We start from the raw sequence: 17,691 nt of genomic DNA, 5'->3' as shown, positions 1-17,691 counted from the left end.
AGCAAGTCCCCCCCAGCAAGTTCCAAGCATGCTGTTATTTTCCTCTGTTTTAGGGAGAGCTCTGACTCACCATGACACCAGAGTTAGTGTAAGATACGTGTTTACAAGACCAAAAAAGTGGAGGTTTGCCAAACCCCACAGCCCTGTCTGCGGAAGAGGCCGAGGCTACAGCGTGGGGCTGCAGTGGTGAGCGAAGGGAAATGGCACCTGGGGAGAGCTGTGTCTTTCTGACTGTCACCAGCAGAGCGGAGACTGGTTTCCAAAAGCTGCCTGGGCAATCAGATGGTTTGGGACCCACCAGTCATGGGAAGGCAGTGGCATGGAAATTAGGGGGAAGACAGTCTGGGAGGGATTTGGTGTATGGTTAGGAGAGCAGCGTCCCGTTGCTCCATTGCCTGTAGCCTGGGGCTCTGTGAGCAGCACTTACCATAGCCGTGTTGAGCTCTGGTCTGGATTTCTTGCTACTGAGAAGTGAACACAGGTGAGGCATCCTCACAGGAACTGGTCATTTGTCCTCGATATCTGTAAAGCTTATTGCTTTAGTTAGCATGACATCAATTATTTATTACTATTAATGAAGGACACAGATGGCTGTCTGGTCAATAAAATATCTCCTACTCCATGGAGATGATCTACTTAGCTATCATTTACTCTGCAGAGAATCTTTGGATTCTTACTGAAATTTAATAACACGAGCAAAGATACTACAGCAATCTAGGTCTGTGCTTCGGGGCTGCTCTGGGAGGCTGAAATCCTTCTTTATATTTGCTGGCGGGGAGTGTGAGAACACACGCCCAGACGGGAAAGAGAAGCCCCGTTGCTTTCCATCACAAGCTACTTACCTATATAATCCCTTTTATAAAATGATCAAACTCCATTTTAAGAGATAGTTAGGTTATTTGTCCTTCTCAGGAGTCGACCATCTATTCATATCCAATTTACTTCTTGTGTCATTACTGCCCATTAGCCTAAATATTTAGTTTCCATCTGAGTGTCTGCCTCGTTGATGTATTCACAGAACCAGCTCTCTCTTCTTGGCCTTTTTATGTCTCTGCTTGTATGGTAAACTTGTGCCTTTTGTTATTCCCCTATGAAGCCTTCTCCCTTGCTTTTCCTTTACCTTGTTGGTGAGCACAGCTGAGCAAAGCTCTCCAGCTGGGCACTTGTCAGGGATCTGTGCAGCCAGGTCAGCATTCCTCTATTGCTGCAACATCCCAAGACCACTCTTGCTTGGTAGGGCTACATTCGTGGTCCGCCATCCTCTTGCCTTAGTTGCGTCCAACTACAAGCCCCCAGTCTAAATCTAGGGAATAATGTCATTTTTGGTCCCAGGGGAAGCTTAGGAAATCTCCCTTCAGCTGCTCACAGAGCACCACATACTGAACAAAGAGACTTCCTTGTCTGAGATGAACAAAGCTGCCATGTGCTGTTTCACCTGGGGGAGAGCACGAGAGGGCAGCTCTCTGCACTTGTTGTGGGATAGCCGATGGCTCTGGGCACTCGATTTGTCCCTGGGCTGTCCCTTACCTGACCCCACATCTGCTCTCCCCAGTCCATGCAGTCTGGCACCAGCAGCAATCTTACTGCTGCTTATACAGGTGCAGGAATACTGCCAGCCTTCGCTTTCAGCACCTTTGTTAGCATCTGTTTTGCTATTTTTGTAACCACCTCTTTGCTTTTGTTCAACTGTAGCAGGACCAGCAAGAAAGGGAAGTTCCCCAGAGGCTCAGGACTGAACACAAAGCAACCTCTCGCTGTTGAGATTTTATTGCAGGGGTTTCGGTTTAAGCCAGGTTGACACCACATTGTTAGCCCCCATGAGCTTTGCTCCACAGCCTCCAAAGATGCCTATAGCACAGGACCTGAGAAGGTACCTGCAGAAACTTGCAGACCTCTGGTTACCCCGTGGCCTGTGGGGCTGCACTGGGAGAGGGAGGTGGGTGCAAGGGCATGCTGTTGGTTTCTGTCCTCTTGGCTACGTGAAATTGGGAATACGCTCTAGGGATTTGGACCTGCTTTTTTGGTTTTATTCTGTCTTTTAATGTTTAAAAAAAAAATGTCCTGAGGAAAGGCTGCTGGGAAGGACTTGGGGATTGACACTTTCTCATCCTTGGCTTGTGAGATTCCCTGCAGGGCAGCAACTGACCTCCCCGTGCTCTCTGATGCAAGCATTATTTTTACCGTGGTGTCTCACTCCAGATGGAGGCTGTTTCAGAAGTTCTCACCTAGACACAACCACATTTCCCTGAAACCCTGCAGCTACAGAACAGTGTTTCAAACCGATAGCAGGGGAGCGTTGGCTCTCCGGCACGCTAGAGTGAGAGCGTGTCCAAGCACTGGGAACTGCAGTGCAGGAGCACACACGCACATACGGTCCTTACGACACATCCCACGTCATCCCAGCCCCAAACTCCTGCCAGCTTTCCCTGAGGCACTTGCCTGCCTGCATGAAGGCAGGGAAAGCTTCAGCTTGTCAGTGCGGCTCCAAATAGCAAAGCTGTCAGGGAGAAAGGTCCCTGGGACCAGCCTGATGTCTGCTCAGAGATGGATGGCACCAGCCCACAAAGAGTGAGGTCCAAACGAAGCAAGAAATGAGGTGAAGAAAGTGCAGTAATGAAAAGACAACAAAACGAAACAAACACTGACATCTTTAGCAATGGTGTAGGAGCTGCCAGATGGGCTTGACCCAGAGGCTGTCTAGACTGCTTTGTATGGTGGCCAGTTCTGGAGGAAGGTGCGAGATGCCCACAGCAGGCACCCATGGGACAGTCTGCCCCCCATGAAGTTTCTTTCTGGTCAAAAGAGAGGTTGCTTGAGGTCTGAAGAGGCTTAAAGGTCTTTCCATAGTTCAGCAGCACAATCTGGTGCTGCTTTCTCGTTACGTGTTTGTGATTCATCAGTCACGGCAGTGTCTGTCCTCAGTGACTTCTGGGGACAGGGAGTTCCCCTGTCCAACCCACTGTCGTATGAGAAGGGATGGAAATTAACACTGGAAATGTGCAGTAGGGTTTTGTTTGTTTGTTTAAACCATAAACCCAGAGCTAAGGGACTTGCTCAAGGCCATTCAGCACTCACAACTTCCAAGCAGCAATTTTACGGCTGCCAACCCAACCTGCCCGCAGAATTGACCTGGGCTTTGGTACAGCCCCGGCTCTGGTAGCCAGGGTAAACTACAGAGACTGGTGACAGGGCTGCCTGAAAAACGTTTGGAAAGAACAAGTCGTGCTGGGAGCATTAAAATGAATAATTAAGGCTTGGATTCCTTTAGGGAGGAAAAGAATTTATTGCTGCTCTTTTCTCTAGCCAAGGGGGACATTTGTTACTGAATTGTGTATCTTGAGACGATGCAAATGCAGCTTGGGGGGGCTGGAGAGGAGAGGATTTTTTCTTCTACCTGGGTAATCTGGCTGCACAATGAGGTGGCCCAGGCTGGGTGTACCAGTGGGATATTTCTTACGGTCTGTACCAAGAAACTAGACTTGTGTTTCATTTCAGTAGTCCTCAGTTAATTTTGCTTGTAGATGAAGAAAGAAAGAAATATGCTGAGAGGGGAATTCTTCTCCTTTCTCCGCTGCGGTGTCTTGACATTTCCACGTGCACGAGGTGCCCGGCGCAGTGACCTGGGTCCAGCTGTGCTGATTGCAGCAGCTGCAGCAGCCCTCGCCCTGATTCCCGTCTGTGGGAGTGAGGGCATGACCAGGGCAGCTGCTTGTTTTTTTTTTTGTTTTTTTTTTTTACCGCTGGTACCTTGAGCTGGTGTAAAATGGGAATTGAAAGCAATGGGCTCCAACCGCCCGACAGCTTCCCCCGTGCAAGGAGCCAGCAGCTTGCACAGCAGTGGATAATCAGGTCCAAAAAGCTTAATAAATGGGACATTTTCAGTTTCAGCTGGGTCATGATCTAAGTGTTTAATAAGCTTTATAAACCAGGAGACCAAAAAAAAAAGTCTTTCAGCAGTTTTTTTATTGTTATTATTTTTCTTTGAGTGCTTGTAAAGGGGTGAATGTCCTTCAGCGCGGCTGAGCCGAGGGCTGCAGCAATCAGCTGCAGGAGCCAGTGGAGTGCACATGAAAGGGAATGCAAAGCTACCGATTTTCATCGAATGAATAAAAAAATAAACAGCACATTGAAAGCAATTACATCCACGCTCTATAAATGTCTCCTTTCTGATAACCTAACGTAGCAGAAACATATTTCACCATGACAGGTAATTTTTGAAAAAAGACTGTCTCCTTTTTGAGAACAGAAGGCGCTATTAGGGCAGGACAGAGCTATTTCGTGTGGGTGCCCATGGTGTTCTGGGAACCCAGAGCCCACCCTTGGGTGGTGGTCCCACACATGGTGTCTGCAGTGAGCCCACACATTGCCCGTGTGTGCTATGAATGCACTTTTCTGCTGTCCAAGCTATGACTTAGCACTGGCCACAGTTCTTGCTGTGGATCCCTGTTGCAGCTGATGGCCTGTGTGTGTTTTCTGCTTGCTTTTTCCCCAGGTAATGTTCTCCGTACAGGCTCGTGGTCATTCCTTCCAGCCACAGCCAGCTGGACTTTGTTGCTTGCCCTTAAGCCTGTGCTGCATAGGGGTGTTCCTGCGTTATTTTGTCAATGGCCTGCAATAGTTGGCATCTGTATTGATGTTTTGCTTTCTCATCCCTTTGCTCTCCAGGAGAATCCTTGAGCTTCGCAGACGATTTGCTTTCCGGCCTTGCAACGTCCTGTGTGGCAGCTGGTAGGAGCCACGGAGACGTCCCCGAAACCAGCCTCTATTCGGTTATTTTCAAATGCCTGGAACCAGACGGTCTGTACAAGTAAGGAGGGTCATGTGGGGAGGTGCTGGGGGCAAGGGGGGATCTCCAATACAGTTATTTAATTGTTATTTATCTTTTTGGTCAGTACTGTGTTACACCAGACACTGGACAAATGATGAGACTGTTGTTTTGGATGTTAGGCTCAACCAGTGAAATGCAGAAACAGCGTCTGCCAGTATGGCACTGGAGGCACTGGTTGTCTGTGGGAGACCCCACCGAAATAACTCACGTTTCCAGTGTGACGGGCTTCCAGGTCCATGCCTAGTGGGGTAGGGCTGTCTCACACGGACAAACTGAGCTAATGTGCTCAGATGGCAGCAAGCTTCCCACCCTGGCCAAATTCCAGGTGGACAAAGATGGCCAGAAGGTTATAGGTGTGAGAGGTGTTGTTTGCATCGGTTGCTGTTTATATCAGTAGGACTCATAGAACATATCAGAGATGCCCCAAATGCATCTGCCCACCATTCAGTCGGTTATGTTGGGATGCTTGGTCACATCTGTGCTGATACTCTTCTTCACTTGACTCTTCTGAGGTAATGCCTTTGAGAAAATGGGATTGGATTTTCTGTTTGAACCCTATGGAGTAGTTTGTGTCCAAAGTAAGTGGAAAGTTTCAGCATCCAATTGTTGTCTTCCGTATCAATATAGTTTGGAGGGGGTCTGGTCAAGAGGGTAGGAATGAGCTTCTGTAGGAATGGAGAGCACATGGAGGCAGATTGAAGGCAGGAACATGAAGGAGCGGAGGAGGCAGGGCAGAGCCATGACAGGCACAGCAGTATGAGCCCCTTATATTTTTATTCCCACCAGAAAAGGACAGAGGAGGCTCAGCAGGTGCAACAGGTGCTCCATTCAAGCACCCCCTGTTTCACTGTTGACTGCCCCAGCCAGAGCAGCCCTTGGTATGACGAGGATTTTTGCTCTCTGTCTCAGAGGCCCCAAAATGCAGAAGCAGATGGGGAGGGAGCTGCCCACCCTACAGCACTTCTGCTCCTGGGTCCAAGGGCAGCGTGCAGCCCTCTGCCGTCGGGCACATGGACGGGTAGCTGAGATCTTCAGACCCTTCTTCCTCCCGTGTACTCTGTAGAAATGGCATCCTTTGTCCTATGAGGGATGGCAGGAGTCAGGAGAGTCAGAGAAGGAGGGGGGGGAGAGAGAAGGTGAGGAGATGAAGGAGAGATGCAGTAAGCAAGAGAGAAACACCCAGGGCTTAATGTCAGAGAGACTGTAATAATTAAAACACATTTTGTAGTGAGTAATGAAACTTTTTATGGGACCACAAAAGCAGTTAAAGCGAGAGCTGGCAAATGGTCTGTCAGCGAGAACTTTTTAAGATCTTGATTAATACTTTCCCTTTGCCTCCCCCTCCACCACCCCCCAGTTAAGTATGTTGACAGCCTCCAAAAATGGAGCGGTCTTTATTACGCATCTCTCGAGCAGGGCCGTGTCCAGGGGAGGGCTCCAAGTGATACCTCTTGCCATTTAATCATTTGAAATGTTTTCTCGTTAAATATATATAACGCGTAAATATAATTATTAATATCACTGGAAACTGGGCTGCCCTGAAAAGGTGCCAAGGAGATCCTGGAACAACCACAGAGCTTGCTAATAACCCACCACCCGTAAAATCGGTCGGTTGTGAGCTATTGGCAGTTCGGCTTACGCTGCCAGGGCGCTGGGCACGGGGAGAGCTGCTGGGTTCGATGGGGAGGCTGCTGCCGAGGTGAAGGCACGGAGCTGGGAGCCAGGAGGTCTGGCTGTTCAGCAGCCTGGGCTGCCAGATCATCTTCCCCATCTGCTGGGCAGGGATAATTGCACTCACCCGTCTCTTCAGGGGCTCCTTGATCTAATTCCTGATGTCTGTAAAGGGCCGGGAGAACCTTGGGTGGGAGGCGTGAGGCTTTGTCCGGGGTTGTGTCATCCCTTTGGCCAAAGCCAGGCTTCTGCTCTGCGGTCTTGCGTCACATCGCCGCGGCGGGGGGGAAGCAGAGGTCGGCGGTGCCCCGTGCCCCAGGGTGCCTGTGGGCAGCTCCTGGTGCCCCCGGGTGAGGGACAGCAGCTCTCCGTGGGAAGCCGCTGCTGCATGCAGCCCTCAAGCATCCATCCCTTGGCACCGAGGACCTTTGGACCTGGTGCTCCCGTGGGGACAGGACGGGGGTGACACACAGTGCTGGCTCTGTCCGTCGGCTAATGCTCAGCGGGGCTTGGCGCACCCTTCGCAGGGCTGCACGCACTGACATGCACTTGTACGGGGACACGTCCATGCTGGCACGTGTGGGGCACGGACCTGCTGTCCTAGGAACCCAAAAAACCTGCACATGCACACTGCAGCACACCTTGCTCAGCATCTGCTGCTGCACATGCGAGCACACCTGCGGGGACCGATGGTCCACTGCTCACCGTGTTCGCACACGCTACCGTGGGTGCATCCATATCCAGCACACACGCGTCTGCTCCAGCCCGGGACCCAACCAGCACATGTTTACTTAGCATCTGTGCATTCTCAGATACATAAGTACACACATTAAATATTCCTCTGTTCAGATGTCCATACAGTTGCGACACAGCGTGAAGAAAGCCAGAACAGTGAAATGTGAGGCTAACACTCTGTTCTGAGCCCACGCGGACATAACAACAACAGAAACACGGGCACGGGGTCGCTCCTTAAATTGAATTTCTTCTGCTTGTTTCATTTGTTTCTGTGGAAAAAATAGCTACGTTGGAAGGCCCCGAGCTGCTATAATCCTGGTTATAGCAACTCGGCAGGGACCTGTGCTTTTCTCCAGGCTGGTAGGTGAGCACACAGACCCTGCAGCATCAGAGCTCTTCAAAAGGAGATGCTTTTGCTTGTTGAGGAGTCTGAGGGTATCACGCAAACCGAGGAGAGGAGACTGTGAGATCATGGGAGTCTCTTCTGCTTTGTAAATGTGTCTGACATCCTGTCCCTTTTCTTCTCTAGTACCTACGGCAATTTCACTGCTGTTGGCCACTCATTTGGCGGATTACCAGCCTGAGATCAAAGCTGGGCTTGAGCATGAAAAACAAAACCCAAAAATGCTCTACAAACAAGCAAATAAACAGTCTGATGGATTCCTCTGCTTTTGAGACTTCTGTAATTTCAAAACATAAACTAACAAAAGGAGAACTAATTTCTTTGTCCTTTGCAGTTTCAGCATGATGAAAATATGTTGCCTGTCAGCACTTTTCTTTCCCCTGCCTGTACTACGTAGGGCTGAGATTCCAGTCCCTGCACAGAGGGTTTTCCACAGGAAAGTAGTTCATTTCAACAAAGATGTGTGTATTGGCTGGTGTACAAATGTGGGCACTCCTGCTGGTCCCACAGGTGGGGGTGCCCATGCTTGGGATCCATTGCTACAGTCACATAGAATCATAGAATATCCCGAGTTGGAAGGGACCCATAAGGATCATCAAGTCCAACTCCTGGCACCGCACAGGTCTGCCCAAAAGTTTAGACCATGTGACTAAGTGCACAGTCCAATCTCTTCTTAAATTCAGACAGGCTTGGTGCAGTGACTAGTGACTTGTGCAGTGGGCACATGAATGCCTTCACGTACACACACATGGGGTACCTCTGATGGGCTTTGAAGAATGACAAGTTTGGTTCAAGCTCTTAAAAATAAAAGGCTTGTAATCCTTGCAGAACGCCTCACGGGTCTGGGGATCCTTCTCCCCTCCGCTCAGCTGGACCAGAGGCGGTCAACCAAGCTGCCTCCCAGGTGGATCTGGAAGAGGATGGGGTGAGGAAGGCAGAGGGAGAGATGTCTCTGTGTCTGTTCACTGCTGGGCTGGTGCGGGCCAGCCAGTCGTGTCAGAGGTTAATGCCAATCAGACCGATGGTTTGGGAGCTTGGGAGCATCGCTCTGTGACAGGCAATTCGTGGTGCATCAAGTCCCAAGTGCCAGGTGGGAGAAGGGGCTCTGGCTTGTTTCGGAGGTCAAATCCAGCCTGGAGGACTGACCTAGCGTAGCTCGTGACCTTCACGTAGCTCACCACCCTACAAACCCAACTGCTCTCTTTGCTGCTGAGACAGAGGCTTCGCTTATGCATCCCGTAGCCTCCCTGAGCCTTCAGCCTGGCTCATCCACCTCGGCTTCTCATCCCATCATTCTCCAAGCTCCTGGGGATGCCTCATTGCTGAGCTGTACCTGATCAGCTGCCTGAACACAGCTCTGCCAGCCCAGCACGTTCCTTTCAGATATGTGGGGATACACCAAGAGCTGGGAGCCAAAAATGGAAATTTTGGAAAGGGAAATGAAAACCCCCTCCAGCTCCTTATGGAGCTGTAGTGCAAACACACCAACCTCTTCCCTGTGCCACAGATACTATAATTATAGATTAGATTAAATCCCAATGTTTCACTTTATTTACATTCCTGACCTAGCCTATTCATTTCCAGTGTTTGTGCCAAGAATCAGAACAAAATTTACTGGAAATAATATGGAAGTCATCAGGATCCCTTCCAGAGCCTTTCCTTGGAGTGTGTTCATGTGCTGAGAAGGAGCCTCCAATTTGCCTTCCCTTTGCTGGCCCACACAGAGCTTCCCCAGGGTGATCCCGAACCAGCCCAAAGGCTCTGGCAGAGCAAGTTTTGGGAGCGGTGGGAAGGTGGGAACCCCTTCCCATGGGATGGTCAGGCCCTTCCATGGGATGAAAGTGGATTTAGGGCTCAGACCACCACTAGCCACAGCCAAGACCAAGTCCTGTGAAGCCAGCATCAATGCCTATTGGGCCACCTCCCTCATGGCCAGGCTTAGCCTCTGTCATCGTGTGCTGCCCAACAGTGAAAATACTTTTTTTTTTTTTTTTTTTTTGGTGAGCTTGAGGAGAGAGGCAAGTGGTTGAATAGGGGAACCTGTTGTAGCACTGAGAGACGGCATTGCAATTCAACGAGCTGAACACGCTAAAGGAACTGGCTCGGAGCGAGGCTGATTAATGTTGACTGACCTCTGCCTTATGCAGAGTTGGGATAAAAAGTGGAATGGAAACCCTTGGTGCTCAAGTGTCTGCTAATGCTGGCAATGGTCCGCCGCTCCTTATATGATACTAATTGTTATTGTTGGTCTTCCGTCAGGAAGACACATGAATGAGCACTGGAGAAATCGGAGACAGATCCCAACTAGCTCAGTGGCATGGGTTAAAACACATCTGTTACAGCCCTTGGCTGAGGCCCCTGTGTGCACAGGAGCTGTGCTGCTTCATTGAATCCACCTCTGCTGTTCCACATGCGTTCCAGCTTCCTGAAGTTGAGCAGTGCATGGCTGCAGTTTCTTCTCAGGCGTTCCTGGCTTGCAGAAGCTCAAACAAGGCAAGTGTGGAGTTGAACAAGTGTTTGCTAAATCCCAGCCTCTGACTGCAGGCTCCCCCTTCCTCAGCAGTTCAGGATTGCTTCAGAACAAGGGTGCCCCAGTGCTGGCTTGGATGTGTGGTTGTTTTTGCTGCAGTGAGCCCAGCACCGAGCTGTCTGGACCCATCTGGGCTCTGTGCAGTGGAGGTGGATTGGCCCCAAGAAAGACAGTCCGTTGGAAGGACAGGGTCAGCAGAGGGCGGAGATAGTCTCACTGCTGAGATTAATAAAATCCCATGCATGTTGGGCTCTTGCTTCCAACATGGGTTTCTTTTCTCAGCACCCTACATAGAAGTGCACACATATGGAAGCCGTGGAAGATATCCCTGCTTTCATCATGGCCAGTCAAGGTGCAGGAGGCTCTTCCCAGCTTGGCCATCTGCTGCACTGAGTGATGCAAGCAGGTCACTTTGTCTCATCTCAATCTCTTTGTCTGCCCCCATGGTCTGTAAGCTCAGGTTGTAATTTGCCTCTCGCCATTTCTGCGTATGGCCCAGCCTGGGTGACTCAGAGCAGGGCCTCCAGGTGCTACTGCAATATTGCTGTACTGACAGTTTGCCATCACCGTTCTGAAAGTTGGGTTCGTGCCTGCATCCTCCTTCAGATCTGTCTCCTACCAGCATCCAGCCACCTGGGACACATCTGGCACCAGGAGGTGTCTTTCCACTGACCTCAGCGGAGCCTTCCTCCCCAGGAGCTGCCAAGCGCATGAGCATCTCCTGCCTTTTTGCAGGACAGGCCAAGTTATCCTCCCCAAATCCTCTGCTTCTGCTCCTGCCTCGTGCCACGGAGAGAAACAGAACAGCCTTTGTTGCCTTCCACAACCAGCTCCTCCCCACCCTTTCCTCCGGACGTCCGGATTGAAATAACATTCTTGGTGGTTTTGTTCTGAAATCTCCTGGCACCCGAGCTTCAACCCTGGCTGGGTCCCGGCCTGGCTGCATTGCTCCTTTGGGGCGGTGGGAGGAAGGCAGGCGGTGGGGAGGAGGAGGAGGCACGGCCGGATGGTTCGGGAGGGTATTGCAGCGGGGGGAGCATGCAAATGGAGGATTCTTCCTGGCAATGATGGTGGGGTGGAGAGGAGGGGTTCGGCCTGTTCATCTGCTGGTAGACAAATGGACCTTCGCAGTTCCACCTCTTCCCCATCACAAATTTGCTCCCCCCTTGCAATCATGGACTTGGAGAGTATTTTTACCTCTGTGTGTGCAGAAACCTAAACTAACATAGATCGGTCCAAGTTTTATCTCATTGACTAATGGCAGAGCAAGTACAAGAGACACAATATAAATATCAGCACAGATATTGCTGGCTTTGATTTCCCTCTAAGCTACCAAAAGCTGCACTGTGCTGTGGCTCTGGAGTCATTTGTTTTGTTCTTCAGTTCTCCACGTCACAGAGCACCTTTTTTTCTGAAGGCTGGAAAGCTGGGGACCATGGTGATTTGATTCTTAGAGCAGCACTGGGTTTTGAACGCTTTCAGGACACAAGGATTTCACTGCTTGCAGGGGGTATTCCTTTTATCTGGTAGGGGAAAGTGGGTCAGGAGAAGGACAAGTGACTTTGTTCTCCATTTCCTAGCTGGGGAAGCTGAGGCAGGGAGCAGTGATGTGATGTGCCTGAAGCTTTCCTCGAGCTGGGTCTGACCGTCAAGGTGAGGGGTGTCCTCACTCAACTTCACCCGGGCTCCACTTCAGGGCTGCACTTAAGAGAGCTGCTTCTTGAGCCAGGGACTGTGCAACACCTCCTGCTCAAAAGTGGGCCCTCCTCTTCCGAATTTCCTTGGGCGGGCTGGGCAGTAGATACCTGAGAGATGACATTAGGGAAGTCGAGGAATGCCCTTGAGATCTCCGCAGAGCCATTTCTTGTCTCGCACTCTCCCTTCTCTTGTTCTTGCTCTCTGTGTGTTTTCCTCCCTAGCGAAGCCGATCTGGCATCAGGGTGACTTTTTTGCACAGTGATAGAGGCAGCGGGCGGTGCCGCTTTGCCAGCTGGAGTTCCCACTGCTGCTGCCCAGGTGGGAGCAATGCTGGGGATGTGGGGAGCAACACCAGGGCTCCGACACCATGAGGTAGTGCAGCATTGCTCCTGCAGCTCCGGGTCCCGGCTGCAGCCCTGTTGGGTGAGGTACATACAGCCCAGGGCAAGCTCTGCCCCTGCAGATCCTGGAATTTAAATTTTGGGTGAGCAGAACAGTCCAAGCAGCTACACGTGAGCTAGACGCAGCATGGCCATTCTTGCTTGGTAGTCCCATGGTTTTGCACCTGCTGTGCCAAGCCATGAGGACAGCAAGGGGGTGTTGGATGGGGTGTCAACCTTGCTGGGCTACAGCAGAATCGGAGCTGGTGCTGTAAGTGGTATGATGCTGGTGATGTTTTCCTGCCCAGGTCTCTGCATGGTTATCCCTTCTCCATGCTTTGTTTTGTGGGTGGGTAGCTCTTGGGCAGCCCAGGCAGGCTTCATCTGTGTCCACGAATGATGGGCAGCTTTGTGACCCAGGTGCTTATTCATCACCAGCCAGCTCTTAGATGCTTGGGTGGAAAGATTCTGCCTCCTCCTGTGACTTCTTCCCTGCAACCACGAGCAGCTCAGCCTGATATTTGCAGACAATTCAAGGTTTTTTACAGGCTAATTCCAGCCTTAGGAGCGGCAAAAAGGAGGTCAGCTGTATCCATAAATACGCCACAGGAAGGATGTGACAAGCTGCTCTGAGGCCCAGGTGTTCAGATACTGCTGCACCCACAGCTCCTAGCTGAAGCTCGAGCCATCCACACATCCCATGGAGTAAATCAGCTCAGGCAGGCTCTGGATGGGACCCCAGGTCCCAAAGTCTGGAGATACTAGGCATAAAAGGTGATGCTGATCCACACAGAAAGACAAGTCATAAGCTAATCCTACCTGACCATCTTTCCCTTCGTGCTCTAGAGGTTTTTGGATTCCATTACCTACAAGATCTGTCCCAGTTCAGACCAGCAATGTACACACATCTCATATATGGTCTGCGAGGCCATAGAAGTGGTTAAACATTTATTTATTAATTATTTATTGATGGAGCCCTGCATGGGAGGTTGCTGAATGCAGTGGCTTTCCAGGAGATCTCAAGTGGCCTTTAACTTATTCGTTGGGTTTGGGGATTTCCCCCCCAGAAAAAGAAGTTTGCTTATATTTTTTTCTCTCAGCTTGGTGTTTTTTCAGCTCTTTAACAGGGAATTTTGAGGATGCTGAGTGCAGCTGGGCATTTTCAGGCTGGTCCAGTCTTCGCCTGCGGGGCCTGACCCAGACCCCTTGCAGTGATGGGATTTATTATTTCCCTAGACTTCAGTGAGCCTTAATTTCAGGTGATGGAGCAGGAGTGTGGTAAGGCATGGTGTGCGATTCCTCAGCTGCAACTGCTGCTGCTTAACTCTTGCTTAAAAGCAGATTTGTCCAGATCCAGGAAAAAGCCCACATTATGCTAACTTTTTCAGTTGTATGTGCTGAGATGTTCAAAAACCCTCAGCCCCACAGGGTCAGAGCCCTCATTGCCTGTCTTGAGTTTTTAGTGCTCGGGTGGCCAAGTCCCTGCTTCAGCACCTGTTTTTGTAAAAATAACCAGTGAATTTGGGTACCTCTGTTTTGGGAGCATTATCTTCAAGGCTGCCACTGACTTCAGCTGAATTTGTACCAGAGTAGGTCAGTGTAAAACAGAGACGCTTGTGAAAATAGCTGCTGCTTCCTGAGCTGTCCTGCCTGTAAGAGAGGTGCTAGAGCTGAGCTACATCCTTTGCTAAGCTTCCTGAAGGCTGCCTCAAGTGGTTGCCAGAGAGCTCGGGGAGATGAACCGTGTTGACTGGAGCATCTCTGGTTCCTTTGGGTGTATTGGCATGACTTCAGTATGGTCTCCCCATCACTGGATCCAAACTGTTCCTCTCCCATAGCCCAAATGCTGCCCTCGCAGCCCAAGCTGGGAAGCCCAATGTGACAGCAGAAGGTGAGCGCTAGATTCATGAGAGCAACAGCTCGTCATGGGGCAGCTGCCAGCCACAAGCGCTCAGCACAGAGCCCTTTGTCCAGGCTCTGTCCTGCTGCAGCCAAGTTGGCTGGAGGTGGCTGTTTGTCATCTGCTTCCTTTGGGCAGTCTCGTCCAGAAATCCGTGTGCTGGTTTTTCCACTCTGTTGAGACATATCTGTAGGTCTGAGGGAACAAGACCAAAATCCCCACATGGGGAGGAGTTCAGCAGAGACCAGGGCAGGCTCCGGCAGGGAGCACCACCCATGGAAGTCCCACCTCACCATGTAGAAGCCACCTCTGCAGCCAAGCAGCTACTTCTTGGCTTCCTCTCCCATTTTATTATGCTCTTCCCCTCACTCTAATATCTGAGCTTGGCACCTCCTGGCTACCTAGTGCTCCAGTCTGATGCCACCTTGTACTGCCAGGGATAGATATATTTGACTTGAGTACCTCTGGAGTGATGTCCCCCAACACATGCCCTCATCACTTCTGGTCACCACACATGCACACACTTCCCTCTGCTTGTCAGGAATGAAATAAATTTGATTATACAGCAGTATGGTTTTTGTTATGAAAAGGGGAAAGAAAATACCCTGGCTTTCACTGAAAGCTCTCAGAGCCAAAGCTTATGTCATAATTTAAACGTTTCTAAAAAAAGAAGTAGGGGCGAGGGTCGCTCTTTGTTCAGGGGGGTGATGGCTGGAAGGGGCGGCGGGGCAGGGGTCCTCTCTTCATCGGATGAGCTGATGGAGCTGGGTTTCAGACCTGCTGCCTGGGCAGGAATACAGAGAAGGGTGCCGAAATTCGGAGAGCTCAGTGCTGGGTCACTGGTAGATGTTTGCTCAGACGCCTGAGACCACAGGCTTGGTGCTTACCCCTTGGGCTGCAGACCCTCTGGGCTGTTTGACCCTCGAATCGGGGTCTGTTGCTTTTTTTCCATCTTTTCTGCCTTTGGTTTCTGCTGGGGAAGCCCCAGGGCAGTGCACAGAGCAGGGACCCGAGCTACGCCTGCAGCACGCCAATCCCTGGCATAGTTTTCTCCTTCCTTCTGAGCATCTCCCACCGCCCTGCAGCTATGGAAATAGCCTCAGCTCTTAATCTCGTTGCGCAACCCCAAACAGAAGAGCCTGCCGCTGGGCTGGGATGCTTTCATATTTTCTTTCTGTCTGGTGTGCGTCATTGCAACATCACAGCCTCCCAGCCTTTCTGTGACAGGGTGTGGGAGGAGCGCGCATCCCGCACGCAGGAGGCTCGGTGCTCGCCGGGGCCGCTTTCTCGTGTGGGGCAGGGGACACCCCAGATGAAAAGCGAGACCTGCCTCGGGCTGCCTGGGGAACCTCTCAGAGCAGGCACCCTGGACCAAAATGCTTCTTCGGTGCCCTTCAGCACATCACCAAAGATGTAAAGGAAGGGATTTTGGGCTGTTTCGGCTGCCGCAGGTTGGGCACTTGGCCCTGCGCTGCGCCGCCCTCCCTGCAGGAACATCCGTCATTTGCAGCCAAGGGTCGAGGCGTGTCCCCGACGTGGGCAGCCTGTTCTCCAGTGCAAAACGCCGTCCTAATAGCAGCACCTTCCTGCCTCATGGTGATCTTAGCTGTCCCAGAGATCTGGGATACTGCCCGAGAGTTGCATCAGTGCAGCTCTCCCTGCTTGATGCCCATAAAGTAGATCAAGGCAGAAACGAGGACCCTGTCTCTTCCCCACTCTCTGTCCTGCCTGCCCCACCGGCCTCATGCTCATCAAGGCACTACGTGGGGGACAGCTGGGAACCCGAAGCTGCCCAGAGCGACCCTGCTGTGCCCAGCAGGAGCAGGGGAAGTGTGTCAGGAGGTTGACAAACATTTGGATGGCAGCAAGGGTTTGCTGTCTGTGTCCTTCCTGAGCCCTGCAGTCTGGAAGGGAGCTCTGGGCCCTTTAGAGGGCAGCGAGCACACAGCCAGGGTAATCCCGTAAATCTGGCCCTTCTGTCCCTGCTGCAGGCTGGGGTGTTTGCCTGAGGGACAGGCCGCCTCTGAGGAGCATCAGTGCTACCAGGGTGACCTTCTCTGTGCTCTCTCCCTCTTCTCCCCCTGGGTCTGGAGGTTTTGTTAGGCTTTGTGTTAATTTTGTGGTGCTGTGTCCCCATGGGTCCTGGCATCCATGAGCACTGGACCAATATTCACGGAGCTGTATGAGGAGGGCCGATGTGTGCACCTGTCCATACCATTTATTGGCATGGGACTGGGACACCTCTTTGCTGGGCTCTTTCCCATACCAGTAGCAGAAACACATACCTTAGAGCTACCCAACAGCCACATAAGACCACTCTCCTGTGGCCTGAGGTGAAATTGTAGCTGGATATTTCTCTAAGAAACTTCTGGGCATGCAGGTATATGTTGAGGTGCTCAATGAAAATGTGTGTGCGTGCATGGAGCAGCGTGTGGTGGTGTGGCTGCTGAGGCCCATGCTCTGCCGGGTGACCCAACCCCTCAGGCAGGGCTTTCCCCATCAGCGCAACCCACGGCACCGCAGCGACCGCGGCAGCCCCAATACCACTGGGGCCCAGCCCTGTGCTGCGCCCCATGATGGCATGGCACCCCAGTACCCCCCTGGGCAGCACCTTGCTGTCCCCAAGGCTCCTCCACCACAAACCCAAACCCGCCAGCAGCCTCCCCATCGAGGTGTCTCCTCGTGTGTCCCCCCCATAGCTCCCCAGCCCTTGCAGGCCCCCTCCATCCCTTTCGGCCTTGTACCTGCTGCACCGGGATTGTTTTCCAAGGGGAAACACGAGGTGAAGCGTTAACTCCACAAGGGCCTTTCTGTGCAGTGTGCTGGGATTAAATATTTATGTTGGCAAAAAGCACGTAATAGGCAGCTCAAGATCAGAGATAATGAAATTGAGGTGTGTGGGGAAGGGGGGCAAGGCGGCAGGGTGTGCGGGAGCAGAAGGGAGAGGGACCCAAGTGGGTTGTAGTATGCATGCACGGGGATTGCTTTTGTTTTCATTAATACCCCACCTGTTTGGGGGGGAGGAATTGGAGCCCAGACGTGTCTCTGGGAGCTCTGCAGCACGTGCTGGGAGGAGAAGGGCCGTCCCTGCTCCCAGCCACTGCCAGGAGTGGTGGCTGGGTGACTTCGGTGGGGACTGTCTTGGGGCAGACACCTGGGGTTAGCGAGGGATGCGCCCCGTGTGTGTCATCCGCAAACGATGCGCGGCCCTAAATCATTAATAGCACTGATATAGGATCCCTCGCTCTTCCAGACCACTGCAGTCAGGTTATTTACCGGTGACTGTATCCGATCAGGCAGCAATGTGGTTTGGATTATCCAGAGGGTTCCCGATCGGGTCAGGAGGCCGCTCATTGCGGGTGCGCCAAGTGAGCCTCGACGGCGGGTGCTAACGAAGAGCCACGCGCAGGGAGGAACGGAGCGAGGGCAGCGGGCAGGGAGGATGCTGCAGGGACAACCCGCTCTGCCGCCAGCCGCGGGAGGAGAACAAGGAGCGTATGCAACAGCAAAGGGCGCTGCTCTTTCTCAATTCATTATCTTTATGAG

General features: G+C 51.8%; 1 protein-coding gene across 7 annotated transcripts in view; it reads left to right on the top strand.

The window, feature by feature from the left end:
• The window catches only part of ASTN2 (astrotactin 2), a 363,384-nt gene that overhangs the window by 324,936 nt on the left and 20,757 nt on the right, over positions 1 to 17,691 (top strand). For 6 of the 7 annotated variants that reach the window (XM_040531095.1, XM_040531093.1, XM_040531092.1 and 3 more), the window contains one exon: positions 4,666 to 4,807. In XM_040531095.1, the coding sequence (XP_040387029.1) occupies positions 4,666 to 4,807 (142 nt within the window). Of the gene's footprint in view, positions 1 to 4,665; positions 4,808 to 7,763; positions 7,892 to 17,691 lie in introns of those variants that run through there. The other variant, XM_040531096.1, reaches the window with a different exon arrangement.

Source organism: Cygnus olor, chromosome 19, assembly GCF_009769625.2.
Source record: "Cygnus olor isolate bCygOlo1 chromosome 19, bCygOlo1.pri.v2, whole genome shotgun sequence".
Classification (NCBI taxonomy): domain Eukaryota; kingdom Metazoa; phylum Chordata; class Aves; order Anseriformes; family Anatidae; genus Cygnus; species Cygnus olor.
This window is presented reverse-complemented; position numbering and strand designations above follow the sequence as displayed.